Source organism: Mirounga angustirostris, unplaced genomic scaffold (genome assembly GCF_029215605.1).
Source record: "Mirounga angustirostris isolate CCGP_5_RB_7025 unplaced genomic scaffold, mMirAng1.0.hap1 SCAF_12, whole genome shotgun sequence".
NCBI classification, from domain to species: Eukaryota; Metazoa; Chordata; class Mammalia; order Carnivora; family Phocidae; genus Mirounga; species Mirounga angustirostris.
The window spans coordinates 107,908,772-107,925,298 of NW_026991720.1; the positions used below are offsets into that span (position 1 = coordinate 107,908,772).

Genomic DNA, 16,527 nt, shown 5'->3' on the forward strand with positions numbered 1-16,527 from the left:
GTGTGTTCACTGAGGTAAGTTATAAAAACAAGAGAAAGTAGAAGAAACGAAAAAAAGAATTCTACTTGTTATACACACAGCTGGGTTAAAACTAGCAGGACCAAGCAAACCATAAACAAATGACAAGAAAATAAGTGAGATTACCAGAATCCTTTTTGATATAAATACGCTCACTGCTATACCGTGTTCCTTTCTGGTTCTGACTTGGCCAGTGTCTTCTAGTGAATAAAATGCTTCCTGGAAATTTGTTCTGAAATCACATGAGGGAGGAATCCTGTTTTGCCAAGGGAATGTGCTGGAGCACCTGTGAACAGGAGATGCATTATTTGCCTCTCTTATAAATTGTAGGAGTGTCTTGTGTGGCAGTAGATGGGGTTGTGGAGCGTGGTATGGACAGGGAAGGTGGATGTAAGTTTGTCACTCCTCTGGGGGAGGCCTTGCTAGCCCAAGCAGCTCTGTTTTGTGAAGGGAAATTTGAAAGCAAGTAATACGCTTTATTTTTAGAAATGTGTTTTATCTCATTTAAATGGACTTAACTGTTAAACATAGTGCCGTTTCTAGAATAAAGAGCATCTTTGTTTTAGTTTTTCAGTCCTTTTAAAGCATTTATCTTTTGGGGGTTTTGCAACAAAGGGGTGCCGCCAGAGTCTGGAACGCAGGTGATGTGGCCATGTGTTTTCTTGCCGGTGGCTTGCAGGTTCTTAGGTCTCTGAGCAAAGGAAATGGCCAGAGACCCCAGGGGGCCCCTCCCCCTGTCTGTTTCAGAACTCTCAGGAGTGCGGGTACACTTTACGTCTTGATAAAAGTACGCAGAAGGGTTCTTTTTCAATACTGTGCAAATTCTGCAGAGTTGTACAGTTGAGCCATATGCATTGCCTTTCTCTCTGCAAGTACAAGGGGTTAGCCTCTCCTCCTTCCCTCCCGATCAGGGTAGTTGATGTCACCGTTTCTGGGAAATTGGCATTCATTGTTCTGTGACTCAGGTTCACGATGGAGCTGTGAGGACCCGTGGTGAACTGTTTCTTTTGTCCCAAAGTTGTTAATCTGGGGGGTGAGGCCAGGATTCCTGCCTGGGCGGGGGCTCTGAGTGCCTCCTGTGGCCAGGAAGCAGGCCCCCCCAGGTCTTCCGGGGGATTCTGGGCCATGGTTCGCTCCCCGCCCCCATTCTGCTTGGCCTCCCCTCTGCTGGTGGTGGGCTTAGCTTCCCCCATTCTGGTGAGCTCCCACCCTCGCCTGCTTTCTGAGGCGACTGCTTTCTGAGTCTTCTGTCTTTCCGAGTCTTGTTGCCGCTTCTTTTCTGCTCTGTCTCTTCTTTTGTGCCCTTGTCCTTGTTTATAACCTTATCCTTTTACTGTCATGGTCGGTAAGGTCTGGGGTGCGGGCAGACGTAAATCTACTAGGTCTTAACTTGGCTCCAAGGTGCCTCTCAAGCAGCCGCTCACTGGGACCCTGGGATCATGACCTGAGCCGAAGGCAGACGCTTAACCGTCAGAGCCACCCAGGCGCCCCTAGCAGCTCACTGGGAATCTTTCCTGATGTCTCCCTTCTTTGGAGGAGAGGCCATCTCTCCTTTGGTAACCCACGTCACCTGCAGAGCTTTGTCATGTAGCACCCTTCACACTGGCGTTGTTGATTTCTTCCTCTCTACTTGCCCTTGAGCCCCTGGAGGGTAGGAGCTGGGTCTGATTGACCCACCAAGCCTGGCTTAGCTCCTGGTCAGTGGTAAGCATGGGTCGATGTTCACTGGGTAAGTAAATGTGTACCGCGGACTCCGAGTAGGGCCAGTGTTTAAGTGGCTTTGGCCCCAGAGACATCTTACACAAAGTGGGTGCTCATAAATGTTGGTCAAGTGGGCTGGTTTATGAGACTCTCCTGGACTGTGGCTTTTAGGAACAAGAAATGTGCTTGCTTTGCAGACCCTTTTGCTGGTGAGTGCTCAGCTTTTAGATTAGATTGGCATTTAAGCTTAAATGATTGCAATGTACATGTATTTCTTATTTTTATTCAGTGTTTCTCCCAGATTTTATTGCTATAAAAGATTTTCAAAAATCAGAATTCAAACCAGTTAAAAAGAGCTGAGTGTTAGGAAAAAATAGCTTAAATTATGGGATGATTTTTCTGTTATTCCTGGCTTTTCTGAAAAAGGTGCTTATAATTATGAGTTCTTTGCATACACCATTTTGTGACAGATTTCTGGTTCAGTCTCAAATGTGATATTTTACATCCAATTAGGACGAATGAGTCCCAATTGCTTCATGGTTTGGGTTCACGTAGTGTGCTGAATAATTACATCAGTACGCATAGCAGAATCCTCTTCTCCCCTTTGTGGAGTGTGTTAGCGCTTACAAATGCTTTCCCATGTATTGTCTCTGTTCCTGGGGAAACTTCTGTGACTTAAGCGAGGCTGGTGTTTTTAATTTGTTCATGTTTCAGAGGAAGAAATTGAAGCTCAGGAGATTAAGGGGACTGTCTGAGGCCACACAGGTTCTTGCTGGCCCCTGAACCTGGGTCCATTGAGTTCACAACCAGTGTTTGTCCTCCTGTACGTCTCTGCTACCTCTCTGCTTCTTTTGGTCCTGGGCGGGGGGTGGAGGGTGGGGGGAGGTGGGGACTGGGAGGGGGTCTACTGTGGCAGTTTTCCGAGTGGGAATTTTATTGAGAAGTAAAGCCTTATAGAAGAGATGAACACGGAATTGTGGTATTGGTGTTTTCATCAAAACATTACAAAATTTTAATTTTCAGAAAACAAATTCACTGTTGTGGAAGGAAGACATGCTCTTTATTTCTCATTCGCTTTCAGCTTATTTAAGTTTATCTTGCATTTCTAGTGATTTTACGATCTGATTCCAAGAAATACAGGGATAGAAAGCTAAAAGGAAAGCCAAACGCAAGCTTTAAACAGGAAGACTCAGGCAGTTGAAATAAAAAGGTGGAAAAAGATATGTCATGCAAGTACTAATCATAAGAAAACTAATTTGCTTATAATAATAAGAAAAAATAAATATCTAGAAAGAGAGTTTTATTAGAGACAAAGAGGGATGTTTCATAATGATAAAAGGTTCAATTCATTAAGTAGATACATCTTTCCTAACTGTATGAGTACTTAATAATACAGCTTCATAATACATGAAGCAAAAATTGACAGAAATGAAGAGAGGAAGAGACAAATTCATTATCACAGGCAGAAATTTTAGCACCCCTCCCTGGGTAATTGATAGAATAGGTAAATTAAAACATCAGCAAAGATGTGGAAGATATGAATCAGTAAAGATGTGAAAGATACCACTGTCAACCAACTGGATCTAGTTGATTTATCCACCACCACATGTGGACATAGACCAACCGAAGAAAGCACATTCTTTTCAAGGACATGTGGCACATTCACCAGATAGACCATATGCTCTGCCAAAACAAGTCATAATAAATATTGAAGGACTGAAACAACACTATATTCATCTCACCAAATGCTTTAATTTAGAAATCAGTGTAGCGATAAGATATAGATACCCAGGAAATCGTCAAATATTTGGAAATTTCTTAGCATACTTCAAAATAACTCACGGATCAAGGAAATCACAAGGAAAGTGAGAATCTATGTTGAATTGAATGATAATGACAACACATATGAAAATCTGTGCTGCTGGTGAAACAGTGCTTGGAGGGAAATTTATGTGTTTAAATGCCTATTTTAGAAAGGAATAAAGACCTCGAATCAATAATCAAAGCTTCCTCTTTAAGAGACTAGGAAAAGAGGAGGAAATTAAATAAAACCAAGTAAAAGGAGGGAAATAAAACAAGGGTGGAAATCAATAAATTGGAAAATGGATAAACAAGAGGAAGAATCAACAAAATCTGAAGGTAGTTTTTTGCAAAGATCAATAAAAACTTCTAGTTAGATTTGATCAATGGAAGGAAGAGAAGACACAAATTGCAGTATCAGAAGTGAAAGAGGGAACATCAGACCCTACAGATATTAAGAAGATAATAAGGGCACATTATTTGCAACTTTATGCAATAAATTCGAGAACTGACACGAAATGGACATATTCCTTGAAACCCATGACCTAATAAAAGTGATACCAGAAGAAAGGGAAAACCCTAATATCTCTATGTGAATTAAAAAATTTTTTTTTTAAGATTTACTTATTTTTGGAGAGAGAGAGAGATGCGTGCATATGTGTGAGAGGAGGGGAGGGGCAGAGGAAGAGAATCCCAAGCAGACTCCCCACTGAGTGCGGAGCCAGACGTGGGGCTCGATCTCAGAACCCTGAGATCATGGCCTGAGCCAAAATCACGAGCCCGATGCTTAACCCAGGTGCCCCCTAAAAAAAAATTTGTAATAAAATAACCTCTAGGGGCGCCTGGGTGCCTCAGTTGATTCAGCATCTGAATCTTGATTTCGGCTCAGGCCATGATCTCAGGGTTCTGAGATTGAGCCCCACATTAGGCTCTGCACTCAGTGGGGCGTCTGCTTGAGGATTTCCCTCCCTCTCTCCCTGCCCCTCCCCCTGCTTGCCCTCACTCTCCAAATAAATAAATAAATCTAAAAAAAACAAAAAAACAAAAACGCCTTCACAGAAGGAGAGTATCAGGGTCAGATGGTTTTTCTAGCAAATTCTATCAAACATTTAAGGAAGAAATAATACCAATTCTCCAAAAGCTATCTCAGAGAAGAGTGGAGGAAAACCCTTCTCAGCTCACTTTATTAAGGCCCCATAACCCTAATACGAAAACCTTACAAAGGCTTTGTGAGGAAAAGAAGCTAGAGACCAATATCCCTGATGAATATAGACAAAAAATTCTTTAAAAATATGTTAGTTGACTTTTGCTTCAGCCATGAAGGATTAGTTGCCAAAGGAATTGCTCTTCTGTTGTGAATAAATAGGAACTTGGACCATGTATGTGAAACAGCTGTTTTCAGGCATTGTGTTACAGACTGTGCAGAACTGTGATCCTTGGGAGAAGGGAAATGCACAAGGGGAACTTTACATTTACTTCCGTTTATGCTTGGAAGCAGTTTTCAGGCTGCAGCACGGGGGGGGGGGGCGGGGGGCGGACAGAAACTGAGACAGACTGTATGGAGCACAGCGCTGGAGAGCAGAGTGTTCCTTCCACAGAGATAGAGCCCATATACCTGCGGAGGGGTCCCATCAAGTCCTTGGTGGAGTGCTGGCCTGTTCATGAGCAGGGTGACCGTTCATGAGGTGGGGGAAAGCATCCCCAGGAAGCAGTCAGTTGACTCATCCCCAGAGCTCGCAGAGGTGTGTCTGCTGGGTGTTGCTGGCCTTCGCTTGCTGCAGGAACTGGGAACTGGGAAGTCGCTCTCTCCAGCAGCTGAATGTGGGAGAAAACCTGTGTGCTCACGACATGAGCACTCTGCAGGGGCCTAATGCCAGAGAAAGCATGCTCCAGAGAAGGTGAGTGCTGAAGAAGACCCAGCACCCACACTTGCTGCAGGGGCTGTGGGCCGGAGCCTGGTGAATGAGGCGTATGAGAACTTGGGGGAGAAAACCCCTTTCTCCTTCAGTGTCCCTCCTTCACTCTGTACTGAAAAGAATGACATCATGCCAGCGGGTCAAGGAGAAGTATTTACAAGACCCAGTTCCATGATCACAGAGACAATAAATTGATAACTGGCACATCTGGCATTCAATAAAAAAAAAATCAGGCATGCAATGAGATAGGGAAATATGATCTAGAATCAGAAGAAATAAGTATCATTAGAAACAGATAAGATTATGAACAACTTAATAAAAAGATGGATAAAAGATTTCAAGATAAGCATCATAGAAGATATAGAAATGGCTTGAAAGCACATGAAAATCTGTTTAATGCTCAACATGATTAGTCATCACAGAATTGGTGATTACAGTTATAACGAGATGCCTTTAACACTTACTGGAATGGCTAAAATTAAAGACTGACAGCACTGACTTTTGACCAGGATGTGGAGCAGTTGAAGCTTTTATACATTACTGGTGGGAAGTGTAAAATGGTACAACCATTTTGCAGGACCATGTGGCAGTTTTTTATAAAGGTAAATATGTATCTATCATATGACCCAGCAATTCTGGTCCTTCATGTTTGCTTCGTAGAAATGAAAACATAGACCCACAAAACACAAGACCGTAGGAGTGGTAATAGCTGCTTTATCATAGTAATGAACGCTTGTGAATAACCCAGCTAGCTATGACTATATAAGCAAATTGTGATATAGTCAAGTGTAGATTAGTATTTCTGCTTGTAAAGAATAAACCGCTTGTGCAACAGTATGACTGACATATTATGAGCAAAAGAAGCAGAATACAAGCAAATTCATTCTGTATGTACTATTTATATGAATTTTAAGATCAGGCAGGGATAATCTGTGGCGATATCAGAAAGGAGTTACCTTGGAGTGGGGGCAAAGAATTACAGAAAAGGGTGATAGAGGGCGCCTGGGTGGCTCAGTGGGTTGGGCGACTGCCTTCGGCTCAGGTCATGGTCCTGGAGTCCCTGGATCGGGTCCCGCGTTGGGCTCCCCGCTCGGCGGGGAGTCTGCTTCTCCCTCTGACCCTAACCCCTCTGATGTGCTCTCTCTCATTCTCTCTCTCTCAAATAAATAAATAAAATCTTAAAACAAAAAAAAAGAGAAGGGTGATAGAAATGTTCTACATCTTGGTTAGCGGAGCTAAATTCTTTTATTGCCTATAAATTGTATGTCAGTTAAAAAATATGACCCCCCCCAAAAAAAAACCCACATCTAAAGGGGTAGAGGAAAGAATTGGACGTTCTTCTCTACAGCACTTACTGCCAGGCTGTGCAAGTCTCTGCCTCAGAACACAAAAGAAGCAGAATCTTGGCATCTGTCCCATAGGAACTCATAAACCACTTCTGGAAGATGAGATCGATGCTCATACACGGCACTGAAGGTGGGCTTTCAGGTGGGCTGGCCCTAAGTGTTCCTGGTGCTCGCAGAAGAGGGAATTGGGTGAGGCCCGGAGTTGTCAGGAAGGCTTCATAGATCTGGCAGAGGTTGAGCTGGGCTGGGAAAGTTGGGTAGATTTTGAAAAGTTGGAGGTAAGGTTGGAGACGTCACAGGAACTCTGTAGCTCTGTAGGAACACAGTAGGGTACACAATCAAAAGTATTTCTTCCGCTGCCCTTGAACCATTCTCTGAATCCCTCCCCCAAGGCTGGCTGTGCTTCCAGGTTCCAGTGTACACTTATAGAAATACTCAGTGTGGAGTGCCAGGGTGGCTCGGTTGGTTGAGCATTCCATTCTTGATTTCCACTCAGGTCATGATCTCAGGGTCCTGAGATTGAGCCCCGTGTTGGGCTCAGTGCTCAGCATGGAGTCTGCTTGTCCCTCTCCCTCTGCTCTGCTCCCCTGTGCACCTGCCACCTGCCATCTCTCTCATAAATAAAATCTAAAAAAAAAAAAAGAAAGAAAGAAATACTCAGTGCATCTGCACTCTGCTTTCTCTTGTTTGTCTTCACAGACTTATTGCGTATTTACCCAGAAAGGCATCCATTCTTTTCCATGGTGGTGTTATAGTCCAGTGTGTGGATGTAATGGTGTTTTAATCATTTCCCTATTAATGGATACTCTGATTGATTCTAGTTTTTGTTATGACAAGGCTTAAGTGAACACCCTGTGAGTAACGCCTTGCAAATGTCCCAGTGGAACAGATTTCTTCAAGTGAAGTTGCCTCTCAAATGTTATATACCTTTACAATTTGACCAACAAAGGGGCACCTCGGTGGCTCGGTCGGTTAAGCATCCAACTCTTGGTTTCAGCTTAGGTCCTAATCTCATGGTCATGAGTTTGAGCCCTGTATTGGGCTTCATGCTGGGTATGGAGCCTACTTAAAAAAAGAAAAAAAAAAAGAATTCGACCAAGAAAAAGTTCTGTTCATATGCACTCTGACCAGAGTGTAAGAGTGGCTTTTCATCCAAAGTCTCATCAGTACTGGGTATTAGTCATTTAAAATTTTATCTAATTTATGACAGATTTATTGTTCTAATGGTGTAGTTCTTTAATCACTATTGAGAGTAGGCGCCTATTTTTGTACATTTATTAGCCATTTCTATTTCCTCTTCTGTGAATTTTCCATTTTTGTACAGATTGATCATTCTTCCTTTTGTATGTGTTCTTTATATATTAGTGATGTTAATCTTTTTCTATTGTATGTTGCATGTATTTTTCAAGTCTGTCATTTTAAAAAGATTTTATTTATTTGGGGGAGAGAGAGAGAGAGTGAGTGCACAAGGTGGGGGCAGAAGGAGAGGGAGAAGCAGACTCCCCGCTGAGCAGGGAGCCTGATAAGGGACTCGATACCCAGACCCTGAGATCGTGACCTGAGCTGAAGGCAGACACTTAACTGACTGAGCCACCCAAGCTTCCCAAGTGTGTCATTTTTTATTTTAACATTATGGTGGCTTTCACCATAGTAATTTCAAACTTTTATATAGTTCATTAACCTTATTTATAGTTCTCAGATTTGTGACTTGCCTGGAAGGCCTTTCTCCCATCTGAAAATAGCAAAATATTCCTCTGTATTTTCTTGTAGTATTTTTTATCTTTCCTGCACACATACATACACACACTCCACTTAGGTCTTTGGATCTTTAATCATTTGGAAATATGTTTTTGTGGTAAGATACATGGTCTGATTTCCTTTTCTGAAAATAGATGCCATATTGTTTGGACACCATTGGCTGATGGCCCCTTGATTTGAAATGCTGTGGTAATTGTAAGTACAGGCTTGATGTGAACCATTCATCTGTAACATTGATCTCCTTGCTTTAGTCTTGTTCCTAGAACCCCAGGGTCTTAAGTATTGTCACTCTCTTACACATTTGCTTATCTGGAAATGCAAGTCCTCTCACACTATTCATTTTGGAAATTTTACTGGCTGTTCTTATGCATTTGCTCTTTCATATGAGCTTAGTTTCAACTTATCAGGTTTCAGAACACAACAGTATATCCCACTGGGGTTTTATTGGGTTTGCGTTGAACTCAAAGAATTTTTAAGTGGCAGTTGACAGCATCGTAATGTTGGGACTAGATCCCGTGGTCCATGTTTGGTCATGGCTCTTCTTTTCGCTGCCACCCTCCGAGCCACTGTCCCTTCTACACTGAGCTTCAGAAGCAGCCCATCAAGTGTCTCCTTGTGACCACTGGCCCCTCTGATCCCTCTTCACACCGGGTCAGGGCTTTATGTCAGGTGTTCCCTGGACTTGAGAATATTCCCTTTCCAGCCCCTCTTCCTTCAGTAATTTCTCCTCATCTGTGGGTTTTTTCTCAGTTGTCATTTCCTCAAGGAAACCTTACCAACTAGGCAGAATTTCCTTCCCACGGTTGCCTTTCCCTTCCTTATCCCTTCTTCTGAGTCCAGTTGTCATTCCGCATTTGCTCTGAGTTCTCTGAGCACAGGGCTGCGTGTGCCGTTCCCTTGTGTGGTCCCTCTGCCCTCACCGGAGCAGGTGCTCCTTAGTGCCAGTGAGTTTGGTTTTTTCCTCTGCGTCTTCATGTCTTTAAGTAAAACCTTCACAGTTTGCTTTCCATGGTTGTGTCTGTTTTTTGTTAAGCTCATGTCTATAACATTTCCGATTTGTTTTGTTGCTGGTGGGGAAAAGCTGTTGATGTTTGAACATTCTTGTGTCTGCCCTGAACTCAGCCCTCATTGCTGCCTGTCTTGTTGGCTTCCTCCTCAGGCTGGTTGGGTACTGGTTAGGTGCAGCCCCAGCCTCCCCTCTGACCCTAACAGCCTGCAGAGGAAGCAAGAGATCGTTGCCCCCAAAAGACTTCTGAAGAGCAGGGAGGGGCTTTCTCCTCCGCAGCCCCCAGCTCATTTGCTCTCTTCTGTGGCTCAGACAGCGTCCCAGGCTCATTGCGGAGTCCCTCCGCGGTGAGGGCGGGGCTCAGCTTCGCACAGCAAATCAGTTCCAACTTCCCCCGGGCTGACTCCCCTCATTACCAGGGCTGCCGGGAGGTGGGGTGGGGGTTGTCACTTTGTACAACCGGGATTCTGCTAGAGAAGTGGAGGGGCAAACAGGCCCGGGGTGAAAGTCTACACTGGACATCCAACAGAATGGTCCTATGACTTTCCCATCAACCCGGTTGAATGCTTTGATAAAAACCAGAAGATGTCCTGACTTGGAGTTCTTTTATTCCTGGAGTAAATCGTGTGTACCAGTCTTTGAACGTCTGGTTGTGTTTGATCTGCGAGGATTTTGTTTTGGACCTTTTGTCCATATTCATGAATGAGATTTGTCTGTGTTACGGGAAGCCCTTTTAGTAATGGGAGTTACAGAGTGGAAACATTCTGAGATGCAAAGGTCACTTAGTTCCTGGGTCACCTGGCCTCGCTGAGCCTGCTCCTCATTGACACAGGGGGGACAGCCCTGATGGACTCGGGCTGCCGTGAGGAGCAGATAGTACCCATGAAAGAACTGGTTAATGCTAACGTGACGCAGACTCAGAACCCTGTCCCACACGTACACAAGGCACCGTGTTTGTGAGTTTCTTCCATGAGGAGACAGGTTTGGAGAATGCTAACAACGGAGATTTCACTCAGCTTTCTTCATATAAACCAACATCAGAAAACCAGCCTTGTGCAGGAGGAGAGGCCCTGGGAACATGACGGTAAACATTACATTATTGGTGTTCGGATATTAGGTTCCTGCTTTTCATAATATCCTCGGGGTGCGGGGGAAGATTCGGTATTTTCTGGGATTCTGCTGTAAAGTGCAAGTTATTGCTGGTACCGTCAGCCAATTATTCTGTACTTATTTTACTTAGACTGTAGTAATTGGAAAAAGATTAGATGTCAGGACTTTGTATTTTGTTGATTATATTACCAGAGCCTCTTTAATCGTTTCTTTTATTCCTAATATTAATCATGAGCTCCTAGCTGTTAGGAGAAGAGCCTGATGGTGGATTCCTAACTTAAAGAAATAATTACTTCAGTTTCAGTGGGATTGACTGAGTGTTGATACACCTGCAAATTGAAACGTGTTCTCTCACTGTTCGGGGCATGTGGCTGTGACACGGGGAGACACAGAAGGTCCGACGGACCTCGGGGGCCGCCCCCTCAGTCCCTGCCGTGCCCTCTCCTGCCCTCGGCAGCTCCACACCCGCTGGTTCCGGGCCCCTGTGCCCCTGGCTGGCCCTGCCCTCTGTGACCTCCCCACCCGTGGGTATTCGTGGATGCAGCAGCGATTGTAGTAGTCTACCTTGAATAACGTGGCTACCCCCTTGAGCAGTGCTCTGTGAACACAAGCTTATCTCTGTGACATGATCTCTGTCAGAAGCAGTCCTGAGCAAAGCACCTCATATTCGTAAGCAGTGAATGGTGAGAGGGAGATAGGATGCAGGAAAGAAGGGAGCACCGGGGGGGGGGGGGGCGGAAGTGGGGACAAGTGTTGGTGGGACTGAGGGAGGGAAGGAGGGGGCGTGTGGAGGAGGCCTCTACTGCTCCAGGGAGGAAGGTGTGTGGTGCCCCACCTGTCCCAGGGTGGCTCTGGGGACACTTGCCATGCATTTAGTAAACGTGCACTCTGTGTGGCTTAAATGTAGACACTTAGCTCTGCCGGAGTGGAGGTCACTCAGCGTCTCTCGTATATTGAGAACAATCAGTATCTGAAATCTTTCTCACTTAGGTTCACTCTGGTTTCATTTATGGAGCCCCCCTCCCCTCTAGGAACACTGAGGAAATAGGTCAAAGCCCTGTGGGGAGTTCGCTGTTTGTAAACCCTGTTATCTTTGTCTCTTTGTTGTCAACAGAGGAATTAAGGAAGTTGAGCTGGTCTGGAATCCCTAAGCCGGTTCGTCCAATGACCTGGAAGCTGCTCTCAGTAAGTCTCGGGGGGGCCTGGTCACCAGCGCGGCCTGGCCCAGAGTCTGGCCCCGAGTGTGGCCTGGAGTTTGGCCCGGAGTGTGGCCCATCAGCCGTGGCCAGGCACGTGCCCTGTCTTTGTGGCAGTGATCTGGGCCTTGGCCTGAGCTAAGGTGACATTTTCCATCTTTTGCTTCATTTCAAGCTTGGTTTGACAAGGCTGGCAGAAAATGAGGATGAGTAATTATTTATGACAGTTGTATTCTTTTCCTGTGGTTTTATTATTCTAGAAATCTTTGTAATATTTTCAAACCTGTGATAGAGAAAGGATCCATCATGGAAAACTATTTCAATTCTTAGGAATCCATCACAGTGAAATACGTTTGACCATTTTTTTTTTTTTAATGTACTTTACTAGTGATGTAAGGGGGAGAAAGTGATTCTAAAAGTATCTGTGTTTCTTTGATGGAGGGTGGGGTTCTGGTGCCTCACCCCTGGTTCTAAACTGCCCAACTGTGGGGACTGCTGGAGAAGATGAGGTGGGCGGGGTGGAATGGCCATTAGCACTCTCTCTGGTGCTTCACTCCGGTCAATATCTGAAGTGAGCTTGGCCCTGCTGAAAACTTTGGAGTCATTTATAGACAGCTTTCTTCTCTTTCCCTTTTTAAATTATCTTTGGAGCTAAATCAGTAGGGAACTCTAAGTGTTTACTCTAAATTGGGTCTGACATTCAGTATTTAAAAGACTCTTCTTGCTAATGAGTCTTAATAAATTTGCAGCTTAGTACCTCGTAATCCTAAATGCAGATGCCGCTCTCAGCAGTGAATATTTATCGATTAAATATTCTCTTGCAATTAAAATTAGACCTGCTACAATTGCTTATGTTTCTGTTTTGTGTCTGTTATTTTAAGCATTTGTGTCTACTTTTCCAAATGTCCTATACAATAGGTTACAAGCTTTTTAGATTGAACTGTAGGAAGTTTTGAGGATAATATGTTTAAGACTTTATAGTGCGATTTTATATTTATTAAGGTCGTGCTGCTTCTGGGTAGAAAGCCTTCATGAATGATTTTGTCCCATTCCTTTCCTTTGGTTCTCGGTTTGTGTGCATTGTAGCTGAGCTACCCTGTGTGTGATGCCCAGTGGCTGGCTGGGCAGGCGTGCGACCTGGGATTCAGTGGGCATGGAGCAGAAGGGGGAGGAGATAGATGCTCCACTTTGTTGGTTTGAATGGGAGGGAGGGTGTAGGTGGGTAGAGTCTGTAACCGGGAATGTTGGGAGTACAAGGGAAAGAATATCCGGGCATCTCAGATACATGTATTTGTGTAACCCGTTAACTGACTGCAGGGACCCCTTGCCCGGAGACAGAGATGAAGCAGATCCTAGTCCCCCCTGTTAGGAGGGGCTGGGTCAGGTCAGGGCTGCAGCACAGTCTGGGATCACACACAGTGGGATGTGGGGGACGCAGGCGGGAAGGACAGGCAGCCGCAGAGCAGGGCCACGTGTGCCAGGCTGGGCTTCCCTTTCCCAGGGTCTGCAGGTGCTGCAAGGTGGGAGGCTGGGCACTGGGAAGGACAGAGATGAACTTGGCAGTTCTGGACCTCTTCAGGCTTGGGTTGACGGGTGAGTTAAAAAAAAAGTGTTGGGGTCAGTGAGCAAAGCCTGTCTTTCCAAAGTGGCGGAGGGTGGGGGCACCAAGAAAGGGAGGGGCGGTTCCAGGGCAGTGCAGACTCCTGTGGATGGCAGGCCAGGCTTCTTGGTGAAGGTGGGGTGTTTCTGGAGCATCTTGAAGGATGTGTCAGTGTCCTTGGGTCGGGGAGACGGGGAGGGCGTACGGCCTATGGGATGCAGCTTGGTTTGGACGAGCAGGAGCCAAGGTGAGCTGGCTCCCTAGGAATGGCAGGCAGACTGCTTGGATTAGGGAGGGGGTGGCTGGGGACCAGGAGCAGGCCACGATGTGAAGGACTTCCGTGAGGGGTGAGGAGGCTGTTTCTGGAGTGGGAAAGCCGGGAGCCTCTTGAACGGTCTTTTGGTTGGTGCCTTCATTTATTTGATCAGTATTTCTGCAGCACTTTCTGTGTCTCTGGCTCTGTGTTTGGCACTGGGAGATAAGAAGGGAGAAGAACCAAGTCGCTGTCCCTCATGCGGCCTGCAGAAAGAGAGGGGGTCCCTGCCTTCCTCTCTCTGCCTCAGGACAGACTGGGGTCTCACCATGGGAAGGAGTCCACTCTCTCAGAAGTCTGGGCCCCAGGGCACTGCTCACCCTGTGTCTCTACCTGTACCTTTTTGCTTGTTTCACAGCATCTATTGAGTGCTTGCTGTGTGCCACGCTGTGCACATGCATGGGATTCCTGCAGAAGTGGTGATCTCTGAAGGCAGGGTTGCAAGAACAGATAGGCCGGAATGGCGACCAGGGTCTGGCACCAGCAGGGAGAATGTGCTGTGCTGCTCTAGGGGCCTGTCAGGAGGAGGAGGCGGGCAGCCAAGACAGGGAAAACTGGGCGGGGACGAGGGCCTGGAGGCTGCAGGGGCAGGTGGGTGGGACTCAGGCTGCTGGAGGAGGAAACTGGGTGGTTCTTTGGCGCCGTGCTCACTCATCATTCAGGGCACGTGTGCTCATCATGCCTTTGCCATGTTCTGGGCCCGTGCTGGCGAGCAGTGATGTCATCCCAGCCTTCAAGTGTCCCCAGACAGCCCCGGGAGACAGGCCCATGCACATCCTGTATGCCCGGGGGGGAAGGATGAGCTCTGGGCATCCAGGGGCAGGGAACCCACCAGGTTGAGGGGTGCTAGTCAAACGTGGGCATGGACTGGGGGAAGGAGGTCAGAATGGTGGGGACCATCATTTCCTATCCCCTAAACGCTGACCCAGGAGCTACCTTAGGAGTCTCTCCTTCTCTCCTCCTTACTGTAATGGAAGATTTGGGGAGCACCGTGAAGGATGCCAGTCACTCATTTCTGATGTGGTGTTTCCCACGCGTCTGCCCTTTGCAAGTGCTAGGTCACAAAAGAGTCTTGGAAGATGGTGCGGAGAAAACCCGGCAGGCACTTCAGGGTCATAGGCAGGAGAAGGGTCCCCCAAGTTTAGGCCACCTCTCAGTCACTCTGAATCCGAGGCTTCATGTTCCACTCTCCTGGGAAGCTTTTGTAGATCTTGGTGTCTGGGCCAACAAAGCCAGTTGGAGCCTTGGGGTAAACTGAGGCATCAGGGTTTGTACCAATTGCAGCCTGCCCCAGGCTGGGCAGGGGTGGGGGCAGCAATGATGCGGTGGCTTTGGGCTTTGGGCTGCCTTCTTGACCTCTTGGGTGCACGTTAGTGGTACCGGGGAGCTGGGGAACTGCCAATCTCTGGGGTCCCCGGGGATTCTCACGTGTGCCCAGGGTGGAGGCAGCTGCTCTAGGATGTGTGGGTTCCACGTGGGACAGGGCAGGGCATGCACGGACCAGCTGGGAGAGAGGACCCACTGAAGGCAGTATAGCTGGGCCCGGGTGCCTGGGCTTGACCGACAGCGTGCTGTCCCAGAGGCTCAGCCGAGAGGGTGGGGTGGGGTGGCTGGGCCCAGCTCTTCGCTTCCGGACCCTGAACCCAGGACCGAGGAGAATCTGTCATTTGTCCAGTTGAAAAAGACAACTGAAGCTGCACTTGAATATGAATCTACTTCAAGACCTGGCAAACTAATGGCTTTTTCCCCCAATCTGTTCACGATTTGTCATTAATGTGATCCCGGTGGTCTTTTGAAGAGCACTATTCTTAATGGATGAGTAGGAAATGCTCCTTTAATGAAGAAAGATGGGAAACTTGGCTCCTGTCATTTACAGAGGAATAACATATACTCTAGTCCAGAACATATCGTTAAACCACCATTAATGCGATTTAACATTTAAATTCCCTGTGAGCACGGCAGTAACTTTTTAAAAATGAGCACTGTAGAAAATTATATTTTTGGCTCATTTTTTAATAACTACTTCAGAAACATTGAACAATAATTAAACACGTAACATTTGTTCTGGTGAGCAGAATGGTTAAGAATGATCAGTGAGGTGTTGGCATCACCCTTTTTTCTCATGGCGTGTCAAGGTAGGATCGCACATGAACCCGCAGGAGGGATGCGTATGTCATGGGGACAATTTTGATATAAGTATATGCAGGTATTATTGTTTTACATTTATGATTAGTGTTTTTATAGCATGCTAATATGGCAATTAAGTTTTCTGTAGTTCTGTCATTTAAAATTCATTGCATACTTGAATATGTTTCGTTTGCATAATTTCCAGTCTGGCTTAATTATCTGAAGGCCCCAACTTGCACATGTGTTTTCCTTTAGGGATGGGAGTATCAGGAGTGTGGGGGGGGTGCTTTTTATTGCCTCTGTTCCTGTTATGACATCCTGGCCTTTTAGAATTTCTCTTTTAATAAGTGAAGTTAAAATCTGGGAGTGGGGAGAAGGTGTGAGTCCTCGTTCACGGTCACTAAGACGCCTGTGGTGTTACCGCGTGTGACGGATGGAAGGCCGCCCACACCGTTCCCTGGCTCATACCCCTCGTTGCCCCACTGCCCTGGATGGAAGGCCAGCTCTGGCCTGGCCCACAGGGCCCCCCACCGGCCGCTGCACACACGTCCCTGCTTCTCACCTGCCACGTGCTCTGGCCTTGCCGAGCGGCAGCCTGGACACGCTGCCCGGTGCGCTCGACGCAGGCGTGTGACC

The 16,527-nt window shown here is 46.4% G+C and overlaps 1 protein-coding gene across 1 annotated transcript in view; it reads left to right on the top strand.

Annotated features, from left to right (window-relative positions):
* The window catches only part of LOC135362165 (TBC1 domain family member 22A-like), a gene marked incomplete at its 3' end in the record, with an annotated part of 289,826 nt that overhangs the window by 216,777 nt on the left and 56,522 nt on the right, over positions 1-16,527 (top strand). Inside the window, 1 exon segment of the mRNA XM_064575593.1 lies at positions 11,770-11,840. Coding sequence (XP_064431663.1) covers positions 11,770-11,840 — 71 coding nt within the window.